The sequence below is a fragment of the Pteropus vampyrus genome, unplaced genomic scaffold (genome assembly GCF_000151845.1).
Source record: "Pteropus vampyrus isolate Shadow unplaced genomic scaffold, Pvam_2.0 Scaffold32, whole genome shotgun sequence".
NCBI lineage: Eukaryota > Metazoa > Chordata > Mammalia > Chiroptera > Pteropodidae > Pteropus > Pteropus vampyrus.
In genome coordinates, this window is record NW_011888813.1 from 10,627,855 (window position 1) to 10,643,969 (window position 16,115).

The 16,115-nt window shown below is 42.6% G+C and overlaps 1 protein-coding gene across 1 annotated transcript in view; it reads left to right on the plus strand.

Annotated features, from left to right (window-relative positions):
- Positions 1–5,878: 5,878 nt before the first annotated feature.
- Positions 5,879–16,115, plus strand: part of PSMC1 (proteasome 26S subunit, ATPase 1) — an 11,387-nt gene continuing 1,150 nt past the window's right edge. Inside the window, exons 1-10 of the mRNA XM_011357135.2 lie at positions 5,879–5,960; positions 9,198–9,251; positions 9,846–9,942; positions 11,503–11,627; positions 11,852–12,037; positions 12,179–12,307; positions 13,205–13,301; positions 14,331–14,520; positions 15,073–15,224; positions 15,799–15,953. Coding sequence (XP_011355437.1) covers positions 5,958–5,960; positions 9,198–9,251; positions 9,846–9,942; positions 11,503–11,627; positions 11,852–12,037; positions 12,179–12,307; positions 13,205–13,301; positions 14,331–14,520; positions 15,073–15,224; positions 15,799–15,953 — 1,188 coding nt within the window. The 5' untranslated portion in view covers positions 5,879–5,957. The remainder of the gene's footprint in view (positions 5,961–9,197; positions 9,252–9,845; positions 9,943–11,502; positions 11,628–11,851; positions 12,038–12,178; positions 12,308–13,204; positions 13,302–14,330; positions 14,521–15,072; positions 15,225–15,798; positions 15,954–16,115) is intronic.

Consider the following 16,115-nt stretch of genomic DNA (forward strand, 5'->3'; position numbering starts at 1 on the left):
TCTTCTTTGCCTTCTCTTGGGGTGGGGGCGGGGGCGGGGGCGGGGGAGGACAGACTATAAAAGTAGTTCTCTGGACATAGAGCAGAAGAAGTAAACGAGTCAACTGGAATCCTGGAATATGTATAGTAAATATTTATTATGTGCTAAGGTCTGCACTGTGGGGTTCTATGCATTATCCCACTTAAAATCTACAGAGAAGGAAAGAGAGGCTCAGAGAGGTCAAGTAAGTTGTCCAAGGTCACACAGCTGCTACTGCTCTTAAAATGTCTCAGAGGGAAGAATGAGGAGATGTGACCAAGGCGGGGATCAGTTATGAGGGCCAGGGAGAAAATGTCCCAGGTGGAATGTTCTGGGAGAGCAAAAGGTTTTTCTCTACCCTCTGAGGTTTATTGATTGGGGCAAATGCCATATTAACAGGAGAAAAAGCGTTTATTCAGGTGCATATGGAGCCGACAAACGACATAGATAGTTCAATCGTGGTTCCAGTCAGAGGCTTACATACCTAACTTAGTAGATAAAAGGAAAGAGGGAGAAAAGGCTTCTGAGGGAAGAATAAATAGGTGTTTTCAGAAAAGACAAATGGATTTTCAGAACAAATAGGAGATGAGAAAGTCTGTGATGATGTCTGTGATGAGGAGTAGGCTTTCTGTCTTCTTCAGGGCCATAAAACTCCCCAGAGATGGAATTCATGGTATGTTAACTCTTGGTCTCTCGCCTAGAAATAGACTCGCTCGGAAGACGGAATTCATGGCAGCTTCATTTCACAGAAGCTGCTGCCTTTAGTCATATAAGGGAAGGTCCGAGAAGGCTTCCTTCTGTATCTGTTGAATCTCAAGTGTTTTTCATCTTAAAATAATCCTCATACCAACTCTAGGGTTCCAAGTCGGTCCCCAAAGTCTTTAAGCTGAGACCTGAAGGTTAAGCAGAAGGAAGCCGGGTAGAAGTGTCCCCACGCAGAGGTCACGGGGCTCCCCAAGGGCCGGCTGAGGCGCTGGGGCACTCCGGGTAGGGAGTTGCCCCCAAGTTGCAGGATGCGAACTTTAGGGTACACCCCAGTTGGAAAGCATTCTGGATTTTCTTGAGACAAAGAGGCGATGGAAATAAAGTTTGGGAGCCAGAGTGTCTGAGACCTGACAGACCCTCAGCTGTAAAATCTCCAGCAGGCCTCTGAACATCTCCGAGCCCCCCCCACCCCATTTCTCATCTGCAAAATGAGGGTAACGCACTAAACTCAAAGCTTTGTCGTGGGTCATCTGATCCCATCTAAGAAGGTGGGTAGTGGGCACTCGGTAGGTGGAATCAAAGTCTTTAGATTTAGTTCATCATTGAGGATCAGGTCCCCGAGGCGAGGGATGGGGGACAGAAATAAGTAAGGGTTGCGGGTAGGAAGCGGGGACCAGGGATCCAGGGACAATGGAGTGGTCTGGTTCCCGCACCGAGAGGGGCTCGCGCAGTGTCCGTGAGGGGTGGACCAGCCCGGTGGAGCCTGGACAGAGGGAAGAAAGGTGGCCTCGGTGACGCCGGAATGAAGATTCCAGAAGCAATGCCTGAGAGGGCAGGGTTTGAAACTGACAGCGGCCAAACACCAGGCTTCTCGGCCAAAGGGCTCGAGGGCCACGGTGAGAAAGAGGGTGGGCCAACCCCAGAAAAGGGATGAGAAGAAGAGTCAGGGAGAGCACCCAGGACCCTGCAGGAACCCAGGAGCCAGGACCTGCTCCACGAGGGACTTCTAATCAGGCCACTGTGCAGTATTTGGTCATGTGGCTCCCTCTGCCTGTGAATGTCTGAACTGCATGCACCCTTCAATCACCCAGAAAACTGGCTGCCATTCATTCCTACTTTGTCGCCAAGCATAGGAGACACACAGACAGTAAGGAGTAGCCTGGGCGCTAAAGCTGGGGGTTATTTTTGGTTACAGATGATCAAACTTCGAGTCATTTTACCCAAATGCTTCATTAAAAAAATTATTTAACAAACATATGTCGTGCACGCTACATGCCAGCTACTGTTGTAAGTATTTAACAAATGTCACTTCATTTGTTATTTCAAGGAGTTCTGTGAGTAGCGTCTATTAGTGCACCAGCTTACAGATGGAAAAACTGATGTCTGGGGTCATACGTGCATATGCTATGTGAATGGCAAGCTGGGGGTCAAACCCAGGCAGCCTGGCTACGGAGTCTGTGCTCTTAACCATCAGACTACACTGCCCCAACTTTTTTTTTTTTAATGTAACAGCTTTCATGACACATAATTCGCAACCATACAATTTACCCATTTAAAGTGTGTAATTCAATGTTTTCTAGTCTACGGGTATGCCCACGTTCTGAAAGTTTGCTTTATGCCGCTTCACTTTTATAAAAGACGTACACTAGTGCCTGTTTTTGCTAACCAAAAGAACTCGGAAGAAGATTCTCATTTTTATGTAAAAAAGGGTGAAAAGTGAAAATAGCATCATGTGTCCTAAGGTAATTGCTTCTTCACTTTACACCATTTTGGCTTACGAAAGTTTTCATAGGACTGTTCTACTTTCATATAGGAGGGGAAACCTGTATTCACAGATTCGTACAGCCATCACCACAGTAAATTTTAGAACATTTTCATTCATGTTATATGTATCAGTTCTTTGTTCCTTTTATGTCTGAATAATATTCCATTTTATGGATAGACTACATTGTGTTTATTCATTCATCAGTCAATGGACATTTAGATTATTTATACGTTTTTGGATATGATGAATAACACTGAACATCCACATACAAGTTATGTGTGGACAAACGTTTTCATTTCTCCCGGGTGTATACCTAGAAATAGAATTTCTGGGTCAAAAGGGTAGCTCTGTTCAACCTTTTGGGGAAATGCCAGATCGTTCCTTCATTACTTAAAAAAAAAAAAAAAAAAAAAAAAAGAGGCACAAAGTGGGAGATAACATGCCCACGTTTGAATAGCTAGTGCATTAGGCAGAATAATGATCCCCCCCGCCCCCGCCCATATACAAAGATGTCTATGTTCTAATCTCTGAAACTTGTGAGTATGTTAGGTTGCATGGTAATGGGGACCTAAGGTTGCAGATGGAAATCTGGATGCTAATAATTGACCTTAAGGTAGGGAGATTATCCTGGGTTGTCTCGGTGGGCCTAATATAATTGTCAGGGTCCTTAAAAGTGGAAGAGGGAGGCAGAAGAGGCTCAGAGAAAGAGATGTGATATTGGAAGCAAAGTCAAAAAGATGCAATGTTGCTGGCTTTGAGGATGGAAGAAAGAAGGCATCTACAAGCCAAAGAATACAGGTGGCCTCTAGAAACTAGAAAAGATAGGGAAATGGGCTCTCTCTAGAGCCTCCAGAAAGGAATACTCTTAATTTGTGGTAATTTCTAATAGTATCAATAGGAAACCAATACAGCTATTATTAAGTGATGGAGTCCAGATTCAGACCCAGTGGTTTCGATGCCATAATCTGCAACTTTCTTTACTGCCGGGTTATATCGCTTTGACTCTAACCCCTGAGCTTCCATGGGAGTTACATGTCTATTTTTGACTTCCTGGCCACATGGGGTGTCTCTAGTCTCCGTCCCCTACAGCTCCCACCTCAGGACCTTTGCACTGGTGCTCCCCCTGCTTGAAAAACTGTCCCCCGCCCTCCCGCCCCCAGATATCTGAATAGCCCTCGCATTCCTTTAGGTTTTTGCTCAGATATCAGCCTATGTAAAGTCAAAACCACCTCAACACCACCATGGCTGCATGATCCCTATCCTTCTCTGTTTAATCTTCTCCATGGCATTCTATATATTTTACTTATTTACTTGTTTATTGTAAAATCTATTAGGGAAAGGATTTTTGTCTGCTTGTTCACTGCAGTATCCTCAGACCCTGCCAATGGTAAGTGCTCAGAAATTATTTAATAAATGAATCATGAGATAGGATAACAAGGTTTGAACTAGGCAGCAATGGAAAGAGAGGTGGGATGTTGAAACATGGAGGAGTTAAAGTGATGAGATTTGACCACTGAGCTGGTTGGGGATGGGAGAGAGAAGAGGGGAGGATTCTGGCTTACGAATCTGCATAGTATCATTAGACAGGATAGAACACATGTGAGGGTGAACAGGTCTCGGGGAAATGCTAAGTTCAGTTTTAGATGCTTGTAGGATGTCCCTGCCTGTGTGTATAGATATGTAGATACATACACAGAGATAAGAGAATATACACACATACTCAAACACAAGCATATGTATAAATATATATATAGCTATACATATTTATAAACATATGTAGACATTATTGCAAAAGTCAATATTGTGTTTAAATTCTTGGATATACTCAACAAAGCCTAGGCAAATTGCAAAAAAAAAGTATTGTTTCCACATGTAACCAAGACAAAAGTAATCAATGTGACTCTTCATAGCCTCCCATCCTCTTCCCAGCTCCACTTCTGCTAAGACAGAAGGATATTCCATGACTGGGTCAGTGTCTGTGCCCCTTTTGTCAGGGAAATCCAAGAAACTGGCAAAATGTAGCTAAGAAAACAAAGTCTATTCACATAATGAAAGCTAAGAGAAAGCAGGGAGGGGATTAGAGACTTCTGGGGCACTTGGCACTTGGGGAGGTTGGAAGCTGCAAGAGAGAGGGTTTCAGAGATGACTCCCAAACGTGTGGAGAATACTGAGAGAGTCAGCCACAGGGAAAAAAGAGACAAACGTATTTGCTGTGCATTCAGAAGGCACCTCTTAAAGCATGTTCCCCAGAATTTAAATATTTTTAAGTTTTGATAATTAGCCTTTTCTTTGAATGTGATGCCTTCAGGTTCACAAGGATTGCCTAGACTTTCCATACAAATCACCGGCACTGCTGTCAACGTTCACGGTGAGTTGTCGCACCTAACCCATCATATCATTTCATGTATCACGTACATGCCGGATCTGTTAGTGGAGGTCGACGGTGTCAAGACTTTCTGGTGTAGAAAGACTTTCAGAATTTTAGTGATGATGAAAACGAAAAATTTCCTGTATTTTGCACCTGTTGTGTGTTAGTGAAATATTTTGAGTGTTTCATAGCTAAAATGCCTAAATTAATCTTGAGCAGGAAAAAATAAGATCAAAGAGATCCATTTCTCCAGTTCAGCAAGTTACAGTGTTTTGAGCACCTGTGACGGAAGTTTCCAGAAGCCAGAGAAATGCTTGCCATTTTTCCAGTGTCCTGGTGGATGTAATAAATGATGAACTTTAACAACTAGATGCAAGATGAGGATTTTAAAACAACATTTGACATCATCACAAGTCATGAGTAAAAAAAAGATTTAGGTAATTTATTAGATAAACAAATGCTCTCAGATGAGCAGATTAATTAGAGACCAAATAATAAGTTAGAAGTTGATGCAAAAATATATGTCAATTTCGCAGTTCCAAATGCCATTCCAATTCTTGGAGCAGTAAGTAAAGTTCTTCCCAGTTATGATTTTTGCATGTTTAAAACATTTTATATTTTCACAATTGTCTTGGTTCTTTGACAGTCGAGGTCATTGCCAAGAACAGGCCCGCCCCCCTCAAAACGCAGGTGGTCAATAACTATCTGCTTAGTGAACTAACGAATAAATGCCAGCTGTTTTTATTACTACTAATGCTCCACGGGACCTTTCCCTCCGAATTCCACCTGCTATAGAAGCGTCAGTCTTTAAGGCCTCCTTCAAATGCCCCACTCGGAGCGATCTTCTATGACTCGGCTCTCTTGTTGTCGACAAAAGCCTAATAACTGCAAAACAAAACTTTTTTCAAGTAAAATATAACGTCCACATCTTATCATATATCGTTGTCGCAACCCGCCGGCACGATGCCTTGGCGCGCGACTCCGTCCGTGCGGGATTTGGCTCCTATCGGCCGCCGTAGCGACCCTCGGCAACTTCCGCCTCTGACGGACCGCCGTGGCTAATTCACTTCCGGCAGCGGCGGCTCAAGCAGCCGAATCAAGATGGTGAGTGACTAAGGGTTTCGGCTAAGGGTCGCGGTGTGACGGTGTCGGGGTGGCCCGAGACGAGGGGACGAGATGGCTGCCCTAGGCACGGGGTCCGTCGCTTCCTCGCCCGCCGGCTCGGCCTCCGCGGGGGACGGAGGCCCCCCGGAGACGGCGTTCAGGTCCCCCGCGGGCTGGGTCCGACCAGCGGGCCTGGCTCGGGGGACCTGGGGCCGGGGCTCTGCACGAAGCGTCTCCCAGGAGGGCCACTGGGGCTGCAGAGCGGGTCAGGATGCCCAGCTTTGCTCTCCGCCGACCGGGTCTCCGCTGAGCAGTGCCGGGAGTTTCAACGGAGCCTCCTTCAGTAACTGGGACGAATGCTTTCCGAGCCGCTCAGGTGGAGGGCTGTGTCTCTAGAGAGAGGGAGGGTTTCTTTCCAGCTGAGGAGGGGAGAGCCGAGTCGTGGAAGACGGGGGGCCTTTGAAGGAATCCTTAAAGACTGACGCTTTTATAACAGGTAAAACTCGGAGGGAAAGGTCCCCTGGTGCATTAGGAATAATAACACCTGGCGTTTATTCGCTCATAAGCAAATATGTATTGAGCACCTGCATTTTGAGGGGGGCGGGTTCTCTTCTAGGCACTGAGGATATAGGAGGTGAGCGTGGTTGACGGTCTCTGCTTTCATGGAACTTACATTCTAGATAAGGCACAAAAAATACAGAAAGAAATATGTAATATTGTCAGGGAACGGGATGGAGATGGATGGAGTGGCCATTGTTTTGTCTGTTTTTTAAGAAAGCATAGAATGTGAAGGGGTGGCTATTTTACATAGGGTATCAGCGAAGGTCCTTCTGAGGATATGAGGTTTGAGCAAAGAGCCAAATAAAGTGAAAGTAGCCTATGCAAATATCTGAGGGAAACAGGTCCAGAGAAAAGGAACAGCAAGTGCAAAGAGCCTGAGATAGGGCTGTTTAGCCTGTATTGTGAACAGCAAGAAGGCCAAATCACATAGACTCATAGGTCTTGGGATAATAATCTAAGCTTGAGAAGAATGTGCCAGGTACTTTTCCAGCATTTTCTCAGTATTCCTCACAACAGTCCCTTGAAGTAGTATTATCCTCACTTACCAGGGAGGAGACCGAGACACAGTAAGTGGCTGTGCTCGAACACAAACCCTGTTAGTCTTTTCTAGAGCCCCTGCTATGATGCATTAGATTTCCATGCAGTAGAGGAGCACAGATATTGGTGTCCAGTAGTCCTGAGTGTGATTCCTGGCTAGGTCTCTGACAAGCTTTGTGACAATAGGCATTACTTAACTTCTCTGGGCCTTGGTTTTTTATCTGTAAATTAGAGCTAATGATAGTACTAACCTCACAGCGTCTGTAAGAATTAAGTAAGATGATACCCTGAGAATGTTTAGCACACTGCTTGGCATATAGCAAGGGCTCAATAATGGGTATACTTGTTATTTGAGACTAGGAAACATCATGTAAAATGCCCCAGACATAAAGTTCGGGACCTGTTCAGAACGTCCTCCCGTGGAACAAGACTTACAGGATCATGAGAAAAGTAGAGGAACCTGGAAAGTCCATCTGAAAAGTAGATGAGCCTGCAGCCAGTTTGGTGAGGGCCAGGCATGCTAAGCTAAAGAGATGGGACAGTACATTATAAATGCTGGGGAGCAATGAAGGTTTTTAAGGAGAATAAAGGATCGGCTGTTTGTTTTAAAGGAGAATAGCTGGATTGACAAGGAGAAACTGGACATGGGGATCTCAGTTGGGAGGCCAAGTCCTAATAAGATACGATGCCCTGGACAAAAACAGATAGGGGATAGATGAGAGTGAGCTACACCAAGATGGCTTTGTTTCAGAGTCCAGATTTGTATCCAGACCAACAATTAAATCCTGACCCCGACATGTCTTATTCACTAACAACACAATGTTGGGCAGTAGTTACTAGGAGTCAAGTAAACAGGAAGCGGTTTACGTATGTTGCCTCATTTTCAGTAATATTTAGGAGCCAGTATCCCTAGTCAAGGACACCAAGGCTTACCTGAGGTCACCTAGCCTATTTCTAATGGAGTCCGAATTCAAACCTGGATGCGCCCGATTCCATAACCCATGTTCTTAGGCTCGTTGCAGTTCCTCTTCTAGAAAGTGGGAATAAAGAACCCTGCCTTGAAGGATTGTGTGGAATAATGAGACAGTGAAGGAAAATGTCTAGTACAGACTTGGGCATGTAGCGAGCACCCCACAAACAGCTGCCTCAGCCAACAGCAGATTGCCTTAGGGGGTATAAGTAATTGATAAAGACCTATAATTTGGACAGCCTATTATAGTATAACTGCTTCTCAAAATTTCTCAGAGACCTTAATTACCTTTTTCATTATAAGGCACAAAGTTTTAAGAATCCTGCACATAGGGAAATATATTTGACCTTAACTCTTTTAGGTAACCAAGATATAGTAGTTTTGTCATGATAGTGAAGCTGGCAGTGTATTAGAGGTAACTAGAAGTGATTTGAGGGGACTGACAGGGCCCCCCAATAAAATAAGTTCACTGTTACTCATTTAAAATGCCATCATTTCTGAGACATTGCTCTGTTACATGTTGTCCTATAACCGAAGGGTCTTTTAAAATCAGAAATCCCACTGAGCTGATTATTCTTTAATACACATCAGTTCTTGATACCTTAAGGTGATTCAGCTTTTCAGATTGAGGAAAAAAGACCAGCCCAGAGCACCCCAGGCTTTAGAGATGGGGATGTATAAATTGCTGTTACAAGGGAAGTCTTTTGGATCTTGGTGTGATCTTAGTAAGGAGTAAATGATTAATAAATCATTGTTGAATAGGTAAAATGATTTCCCTTTCCTGGTCTAATTCCACAAAATAAACTCTCGGATGGCCTCAGGTAGTTTTATATTAAAGAATGCCGAACTCTGTACCTTCCTCTCAAGGAGGGAAGGGTCTTAGAATCTTAGCTTCATTAAGATACATTAGTTATTATCTATTGACAAGAGTTGTCCTTGATTTAAGGTGCAGTCAATTATAAGGTGCGCCACTGCTCTGCTAATAACAGCTTTTCAGAAAAGAATTTCTACTGTGCTAAATGTGCACAGTGACTGTAGGTACATCTTGAGTTCAGAAATATTGAAATGAGGGAGGAAGTGCTGGTGACCCCCAAATCACAAGAAGTTAAAGGGATGTTCTTTTGAAGTGACCATATTCTGAATTTACAGCTCTGACATTTTTTCCCCAGGGTCAAAGTCAGAGTGGTGGTCATGGTCCCGGAGGTGGCAAGAAGGATGACAAGGTACATAAGCCAGATATGTCTGTGATGTGAGCAAGTTGTGGGAAATGTCAGAGATCTCGGGAAGTTCTTTGGGGATTCGTGAAGCTTAAAATGATTTAAATGATCATTTGCAAAACAAATGATCCTATAGTTATTTAACCAGTGTGGCCTGCAGATACAGTACCCTTTTCGTGTTTTAGAAAAATTGACCTGTCAAATAGGTATCGACAAATTAATGATTTTTAAATGTGTAAAATTAGTAACATTACAGACGTGTTAAAATAACTTGTTTGTAATTGTAGTGTTTAATATCCTGAGATGTGAAGAATTGTCTCATTATATCAACTCAGACTTTTGGCATGTAACTCTGAATTCTGATTTTTATATTCCTTATTGAACAACTTACCATTGTATATAATAATATCAGTTACATTCACATATTAAAATTGCAGGAATGTAAAACCTCATTTTTTTTTTTAAAGGACAGTTTTTAATAGCATCCTAAAAGATAAGGAAAATTATATCACTTGGAAATAGATAATGGTCCTAAGGAATGTTTATGTTTTAATATGATTCCTGTGTGATTGATTTCCCCTGCTGTTCTGAAAACTCAAGGACAAGAAAAAGAAATATGAACCTCCTGTACCAACTAGAGTGGGGAAAAAGAAGAAGAAAACAAAGGGACCAGATGCTGCCAGCAAACTGCCACTGGGTAACAACACGGTTCTTCCTTGCTGTCTTTCCGAGTCCTAGGGGAATCAGCTGTGTACCTGGAGCTTAGAGGCGGGACTGTGGAGACAGGGAACAGGGCGTGGCTGAAGCTCTAGCTCTGTGACTGTATCTAACTCTTGTGCAAGGCATTCCTCTAAGTTGGAATCAAAGCTATATTTTCTTTTAACAGTGTACGACTATCTTACTTTAAGAAACTCCAGTTTTTCTAGCGTATTAAAAGTACAGTCTTAGATTAGAAAACTCAGGCTGAGCTTGAGTAACCTAGAAACGCAATCATTTCATGAATAAATGTATTGGAGTTCACATCATGTGGTACTTAAAATAAATTTTTCAGTGGCTTCCTAATGAACTTAGAATCAAACTCAAACCAGGTGACCCGACCCAGCCCATGTGTCCATCCTTAGCCCCACCACCGCTTTGCTGGTCTTGCTTGCTGCCCTGTCTTGTGCTCTTTGATTCTTCACATCAGTGCTGTGCCCATGTCTTCTGCTTCCCTCTGCTTCAAAATGTTCTTCCCTATTCCTTCCCATGGCTGCCTGCTTCTCATCCCTTCAGGGTTCAGCTCAAATACCTCAAATACCCTTACCTAAATTAGTCCCTTCCTACTTAGATGAAATAATTTTCAAAATATTGCTTGGTTAAGAGAAGGGAGTCAGTAAAAAATGTGCCATTAATCTACTGTAATGCATCAATATGGTATTGATAAAGAGTAGATCATCAGGTCACTAGAAGATCACAAAGTCCAAAAACAGTCAAGTTATATAGATAAATAATGTATGGTAAAGGCTATATTTTAGTGGGAAGAGGATGGGTTGTTTAATATAAATGGCTGGCATCTTTTATTTGCTATTGAAAGAAAATGAAATTAGACCCCTTTTTGCCAGATGGATTCTAGATCTACATATGAAAATAAGTAAGTGAAAATTCAGGAATAAATTTATTAACCTTAGAGGAAGAGAAACCTTTTGAAGAAGTCAAGAATCCCAGAAACTACAAAAGAAAAGATTAAGAGGTTTATCTATATAAATGTTTAAAATCCATGTATAGCGTAAGAAGTCAAAAAAAAAAAAAAACCCCACAAAAGAATGTAGGAAAAATGTCTGTCACATATGTTAATATCTCTAGTATTTCACATTCCTGTAAACGGAGAGTGTGTTATAGCTAGTGTGCAACAAGTTATGCTGACTGAACAGCACAAGTATCCATCTTATTAGCACCGGTCGGGAACAATAAAAGCCAAAGCAAACTACCTTTTGGGTCTATGACTTTATTACTTACGTGTATAGGCAGGTCAGTAGGTATAATTCATTGTATGTTAGCTGTTTGGTCATGGACTTCATCCCCGTTTTTACATTCTTAGAACTGCCCAAATCCCCTTTTTTGCAATTAGGCACCTGCTTACTTAGGGTCACCAAACTTTTAATTTTTCAGAGTCTGTCCAACTAAAATAAGCTTATTTTAAGTCTTTTTTTCTCAATAATAAACTGAATTGCTAACTTAAAGCTTCAAGTAGAATATAACTTTATTTTTTTAATTACAGTGACACCTCACACTCAGTGCCGGTTAAAATTATTGAAGTTAGAGAGAATTAAAGACTACCTTCTTATGGAAGAAGAATTCATTAGAAATCAGGAACAAATGAAACCTTTAGAAGAAAAGCAAGAGGTAAATTAAGAAATTACTGTAACTTTCAATTTTACAAACTGAATTCTATTTAATCCCTAAAACTGTCAATGAATAAATGAAATTCAAGTAGTTGAACCTTTCAGGTTTTTATGAATTATTATTAGCTGTCTCTCAAAAGCACCAACTTCTTTGTAAACCTTGTGAGCTGTCAGCATCACCCACAGGTCTAACGTGCTTTTCCTTCTTGGCGTACTCTTACACAGGAAGAAAGGTCAAAGGTGGATGATCTGCGAGGGACGCCAATGTCAGTGGGAACCTTGGAAGAGATCATTGATGACAATCACGCCATTGTATCTACATCTGTGGGCTCAGAACATTACGTCAGCATCCTTTCATTTGTAGACAAGGATCTGCTGGAACCGGGCTGCTCGGTCCTGCTCAACCACAAGGTAAGTTGAGTGTCTCAAGCCAGCTTTCTCCTTCCTCTTGGACCCATCCGTAGATGTTCCACAGGTGATCAGCACTGCTTTGTTGTAAATGAATTGTGTGATCCTCATATTCCTGTGTTGAAGCTTAATGTTCTCTGTTAGGTGCATGCCGTGATAGGGGTGCTGATGGACGACACGGATCCCTTGGTCACAGTGATGAAAGTGGAAAAGGCCCCACAGGAGACGTATGCTGACATTGGGGGGTTGGACAACCAAATCCAGGAAATTAAGGTACGTCTAGGAACCAGCGCTGGGTGTCTAGACTGTGGGTTTCTTACTATGTCTACGGTTAGGGTACTTGGACTTGTTTTGCATGTTTTGGGGGTTTTTTTTTTTTTTCGTTATTGATCAGACCAGTAACTGATTCAGAGCTTGCCAGTTGTATTTTGTATGTGCTAATAAGGCGTGGGTAATAGAAATAACACAATGCATGACAGTTCTTGCGGCAGCTGCAGCTTATACTTTTTACATGTTTACTAGTGCTGTGTGCTTATAGTTTCCAGTCATGTTGATTTCCGCTGTGGCTCTCTGGAAGCCACTGGTGATGTACGGGGTAGGACGAATGACACACACTTCCGCACTTGGTGGGGTCTAGAACGTAATCCCAGCCCCTGCTCGCGTCCTGGGTTTGCTAGGAAGTGGTCATTTAGGATGGCTGTGGGCCAGCCCTCTGCAGGTTCTTTCATCTGTAGGGAAGTCATTCCAGGCTGTCACAGATGTCCACTGGTGACCTCACAGACAGCTGCAGAATGGCCCAGATGGTAACAGCAATCAGAAAATCTTGTCAGCTTCTGTCTAGTTTAATTTGAAAAGGGTGAATTGTAACTTTTTAAAGTCCATTTACTGAGAAAGGGCTTGTTTCTCAGGGCTAACTTCTCCTGGGACGTGAAAGAGGATCGGGGCTGTTAGGAACAGGGAATAGGTGCCAGGAGCTCCAGTAGGACAGATGTCCTCTTCAGTATGTCCTTGCTGCTGGTCGAAGTCAAGCACATTGTCTCCAACAAGAGTAACTGAAATTTTAGCTTACTTTTGTTGAAAGCAAGATATATTCATAATGCTGATTTACGACTATGATGATGATTTCAGTAAGAAAGCTTTTTATTTTTACTGGGTGTTTGTTTTCTGTAGGAATCTGTGGAGCTTCCGCTCACTCATCCTGAATACTATGAAGAGATGGGTATAAAGCCCCCTAAAGGGGTCATTCTGTATGGTCCACCTGGCACAGGTATGTGTGCTGTGCCTTTGACACTTTCCAGGCATTCAGCTCATCTCTTGAGCAGCAGAATGAGCTAGTTACAATTACTTAACTGTTGAATGAGGATGCCACAAATCCTTTTTTTAAAACAAGGTGCTCTAAGCAACACTGGGGAATTTGCGAATAAGCAATTCCTCTGGAAAAATATCTCACATAAAAGTAGATTTATCTGTATAACTGGTGTATTAAGAAATTGAACTATCTTAGACTTGAAATTGCAGGCTGCAGAGTTAATGTGTTAAAAATAGAGTAGGGCTTGTAACAAAAACACCAGTAGGCACTCCCCCCAAAAAATGCCTGCTCAGTGTGAATGCATTTATAATTTCCAAGAACTCCTCTTCTATAAACAATTGATAATACTAGTGGATGTGCTATAAAACAAAACTTTTGAATATTTATAAGTAATGTGATTCTATTAAAAATAAGTTTATAAGAAAAAATAAAACAGGGTGCTTAAGTTTGGCTGTATACTAGGTCATCTTGGGAGCTTTAAAAAATACGAATGCCTCTTCCCATCCCTGAAGATTCTGAAGTAGTCACCTGGAGTGTGGGCAAGCATCAGAGCCGTGGTGGAGAACCACTGATCCTAAAGCTATCCTGTGCTGTTCAGATTAGGTTCGTTCTCCTGGTCCATTGGTACTAAATGTAATATTAGATGAATAAGAGTATGAAAATAAAAATACACATATATATATGGTTTTCTGTGCAATAAAATGACCTGTGTAAGTTGTGCAATCCAGGACTTAGCATTTCATTGCTATGTAAATGAAAAGGAAGAGGGGTCATTTGAGTGAAACCACATTCCCAAAGGGTCTGTGCTGGGGACTGTCCACGCTGGAGGGACTGGGAGAACAGAATGTCAAGACATCCGAATGGCGGCATGCCTTTTCATCGTAGAATCTGTCCATTTTGGATGTCCATTTAAGGTGGTACTGATAGTTTTTAAGTTACAACGGCGCTTGAAGTTTTTTTCCTTTTGTGTTTTTCAATCTAAAATAGGTAAAACCTTATTAGCCAAAGCAGTAGCAAACCAAACGTCGGCCACTTTCCTGAGAGTGGTTGGTTCTGAACTTATTCAGAAGTACCTGGGCGACGGGCCCAAGCTCGTTCGGGAATTGTTTCGAGTCGCTGAAGAACACGCACCATCCATCGTGTTTATCGATGAAATTGATGCCATTGGGACAAAAAGGTAGACTTTTTTTTTTTTTTAACCTGTTTTGCATCCTTTAGAGGTAGAAACCACATAGCTCTTCTCTGAGAACGGACCATCTCAGGCACTCCCTGAGTGACCTGCACAGTGCTGTGCCACAGCTCCTACTGTATGTGGTCTGGTCCTCTGTGGCTGCAATAGACGCTGCTCTCCCAGGTACCCAGGAGTTGTGACTGTCTGGAGATGGGTCAGTCGGTAACCAGGCCTTGAGCATCTGCTCTGAGCCAGGCATCACCTGGACTCTGGGGACACAGGCGTGAGCATAAGTTTCTGCCCTCAAGGAGCTCACAGTCAGGGTGAAACCAGATGTGGAGATAGGACAGAGGAAGTAACTTCGGGCACGAAAACAGCTACAAAGAAAATAATGTGACGTGTAATTTGGTGATTGAGAGGGTGTGCTGATATTTTTTGATGGAGTAATTGAGGGTATGATATAAGGGTTGAGATAAAAATATTGAGGCATTTTGTTGTAATTTCCCGTTAGCAGATCAGTTTGGTCTTCATTCCTTCTCTTTTTCTTCTTTTCCAAAGATATGACTCAAATTCCGGTGGTGAGAGAGAAATTCAGCGAACAATGTTGGAGCTGCTGAACCAGTTGGATGGATTTGATTCTCGGGGAGACGTGAAAGTTATCATGGCCACAAACCGAATAGAAACTTTGGATCCAGCACTTATCAGACCAGGTCAGATTATAGAATGATACATGTAAGGCCAATGCTGCACTGAAATTTAGAATAACTTACCCAAACTCTGACCCCTTGAAATTATAGTTAAGAGCAGGATGTAGTCTCTGCAGCTTGTCTCTTTGAATTCCAATCTTACCTTATGATCTTTTCTTTCTCAAATGCTCCCTTTTAAGCCTCAAGAACTTTTTTTTTTCTGAAGAAAGAATTCATATGAGTTCGGGTTCATTTTTTACATTGATGTAGCACCAAAACAGCAGTAGCTAATTGGCTTTCTCTTTAGTAACGTTTTTTAACAGGGTTGATCTGTTTTTCTGCACTTACTGTGCCATTAGGAATTGTTCCTTTCATTCGTTCCTGAAGGTAGCACTGAGAACTTTTTAAATGGGATGAATTCAAACGTAGAAATTTACAAACTACAAAGACAAATGTTCACTTTTTAAGACTTGGACCCCTTCCCAAAGGACACTGACAAAGTGCACGTGTGAGGAGATGGGCTAAGACCTCCTCCTGGGCCAGGCAGAGCCGGGGGCTGCACAGGGCTGTGAGTGAAAGCCTTTCTACCTGCATTCAGGCCGCATTGACAGGAAGATCGAGTTCCCCCTGCCGGACGAAAAGACCAAGAAGCGCATCTTCCAGATCCACACGAGCAGAATGACACTGGCCGATGACGTGACACTGGACGACTTGATCATGGCTAAAGATGACCTCTCTGGTGCTGACATCAAGGTGAGAACCTGGGCTGGACTGTACCTCTTGGTTGTACCATGTACATGTATGAGTTGGGATGTTTCTTCCCAGAATTTAGAGGACTGAATATGGGTATATCCTGCTTTTTAATGGGAAGACTTGGGTTTCCATCAGGCATAAATACCATGATTAGGCAGGGAC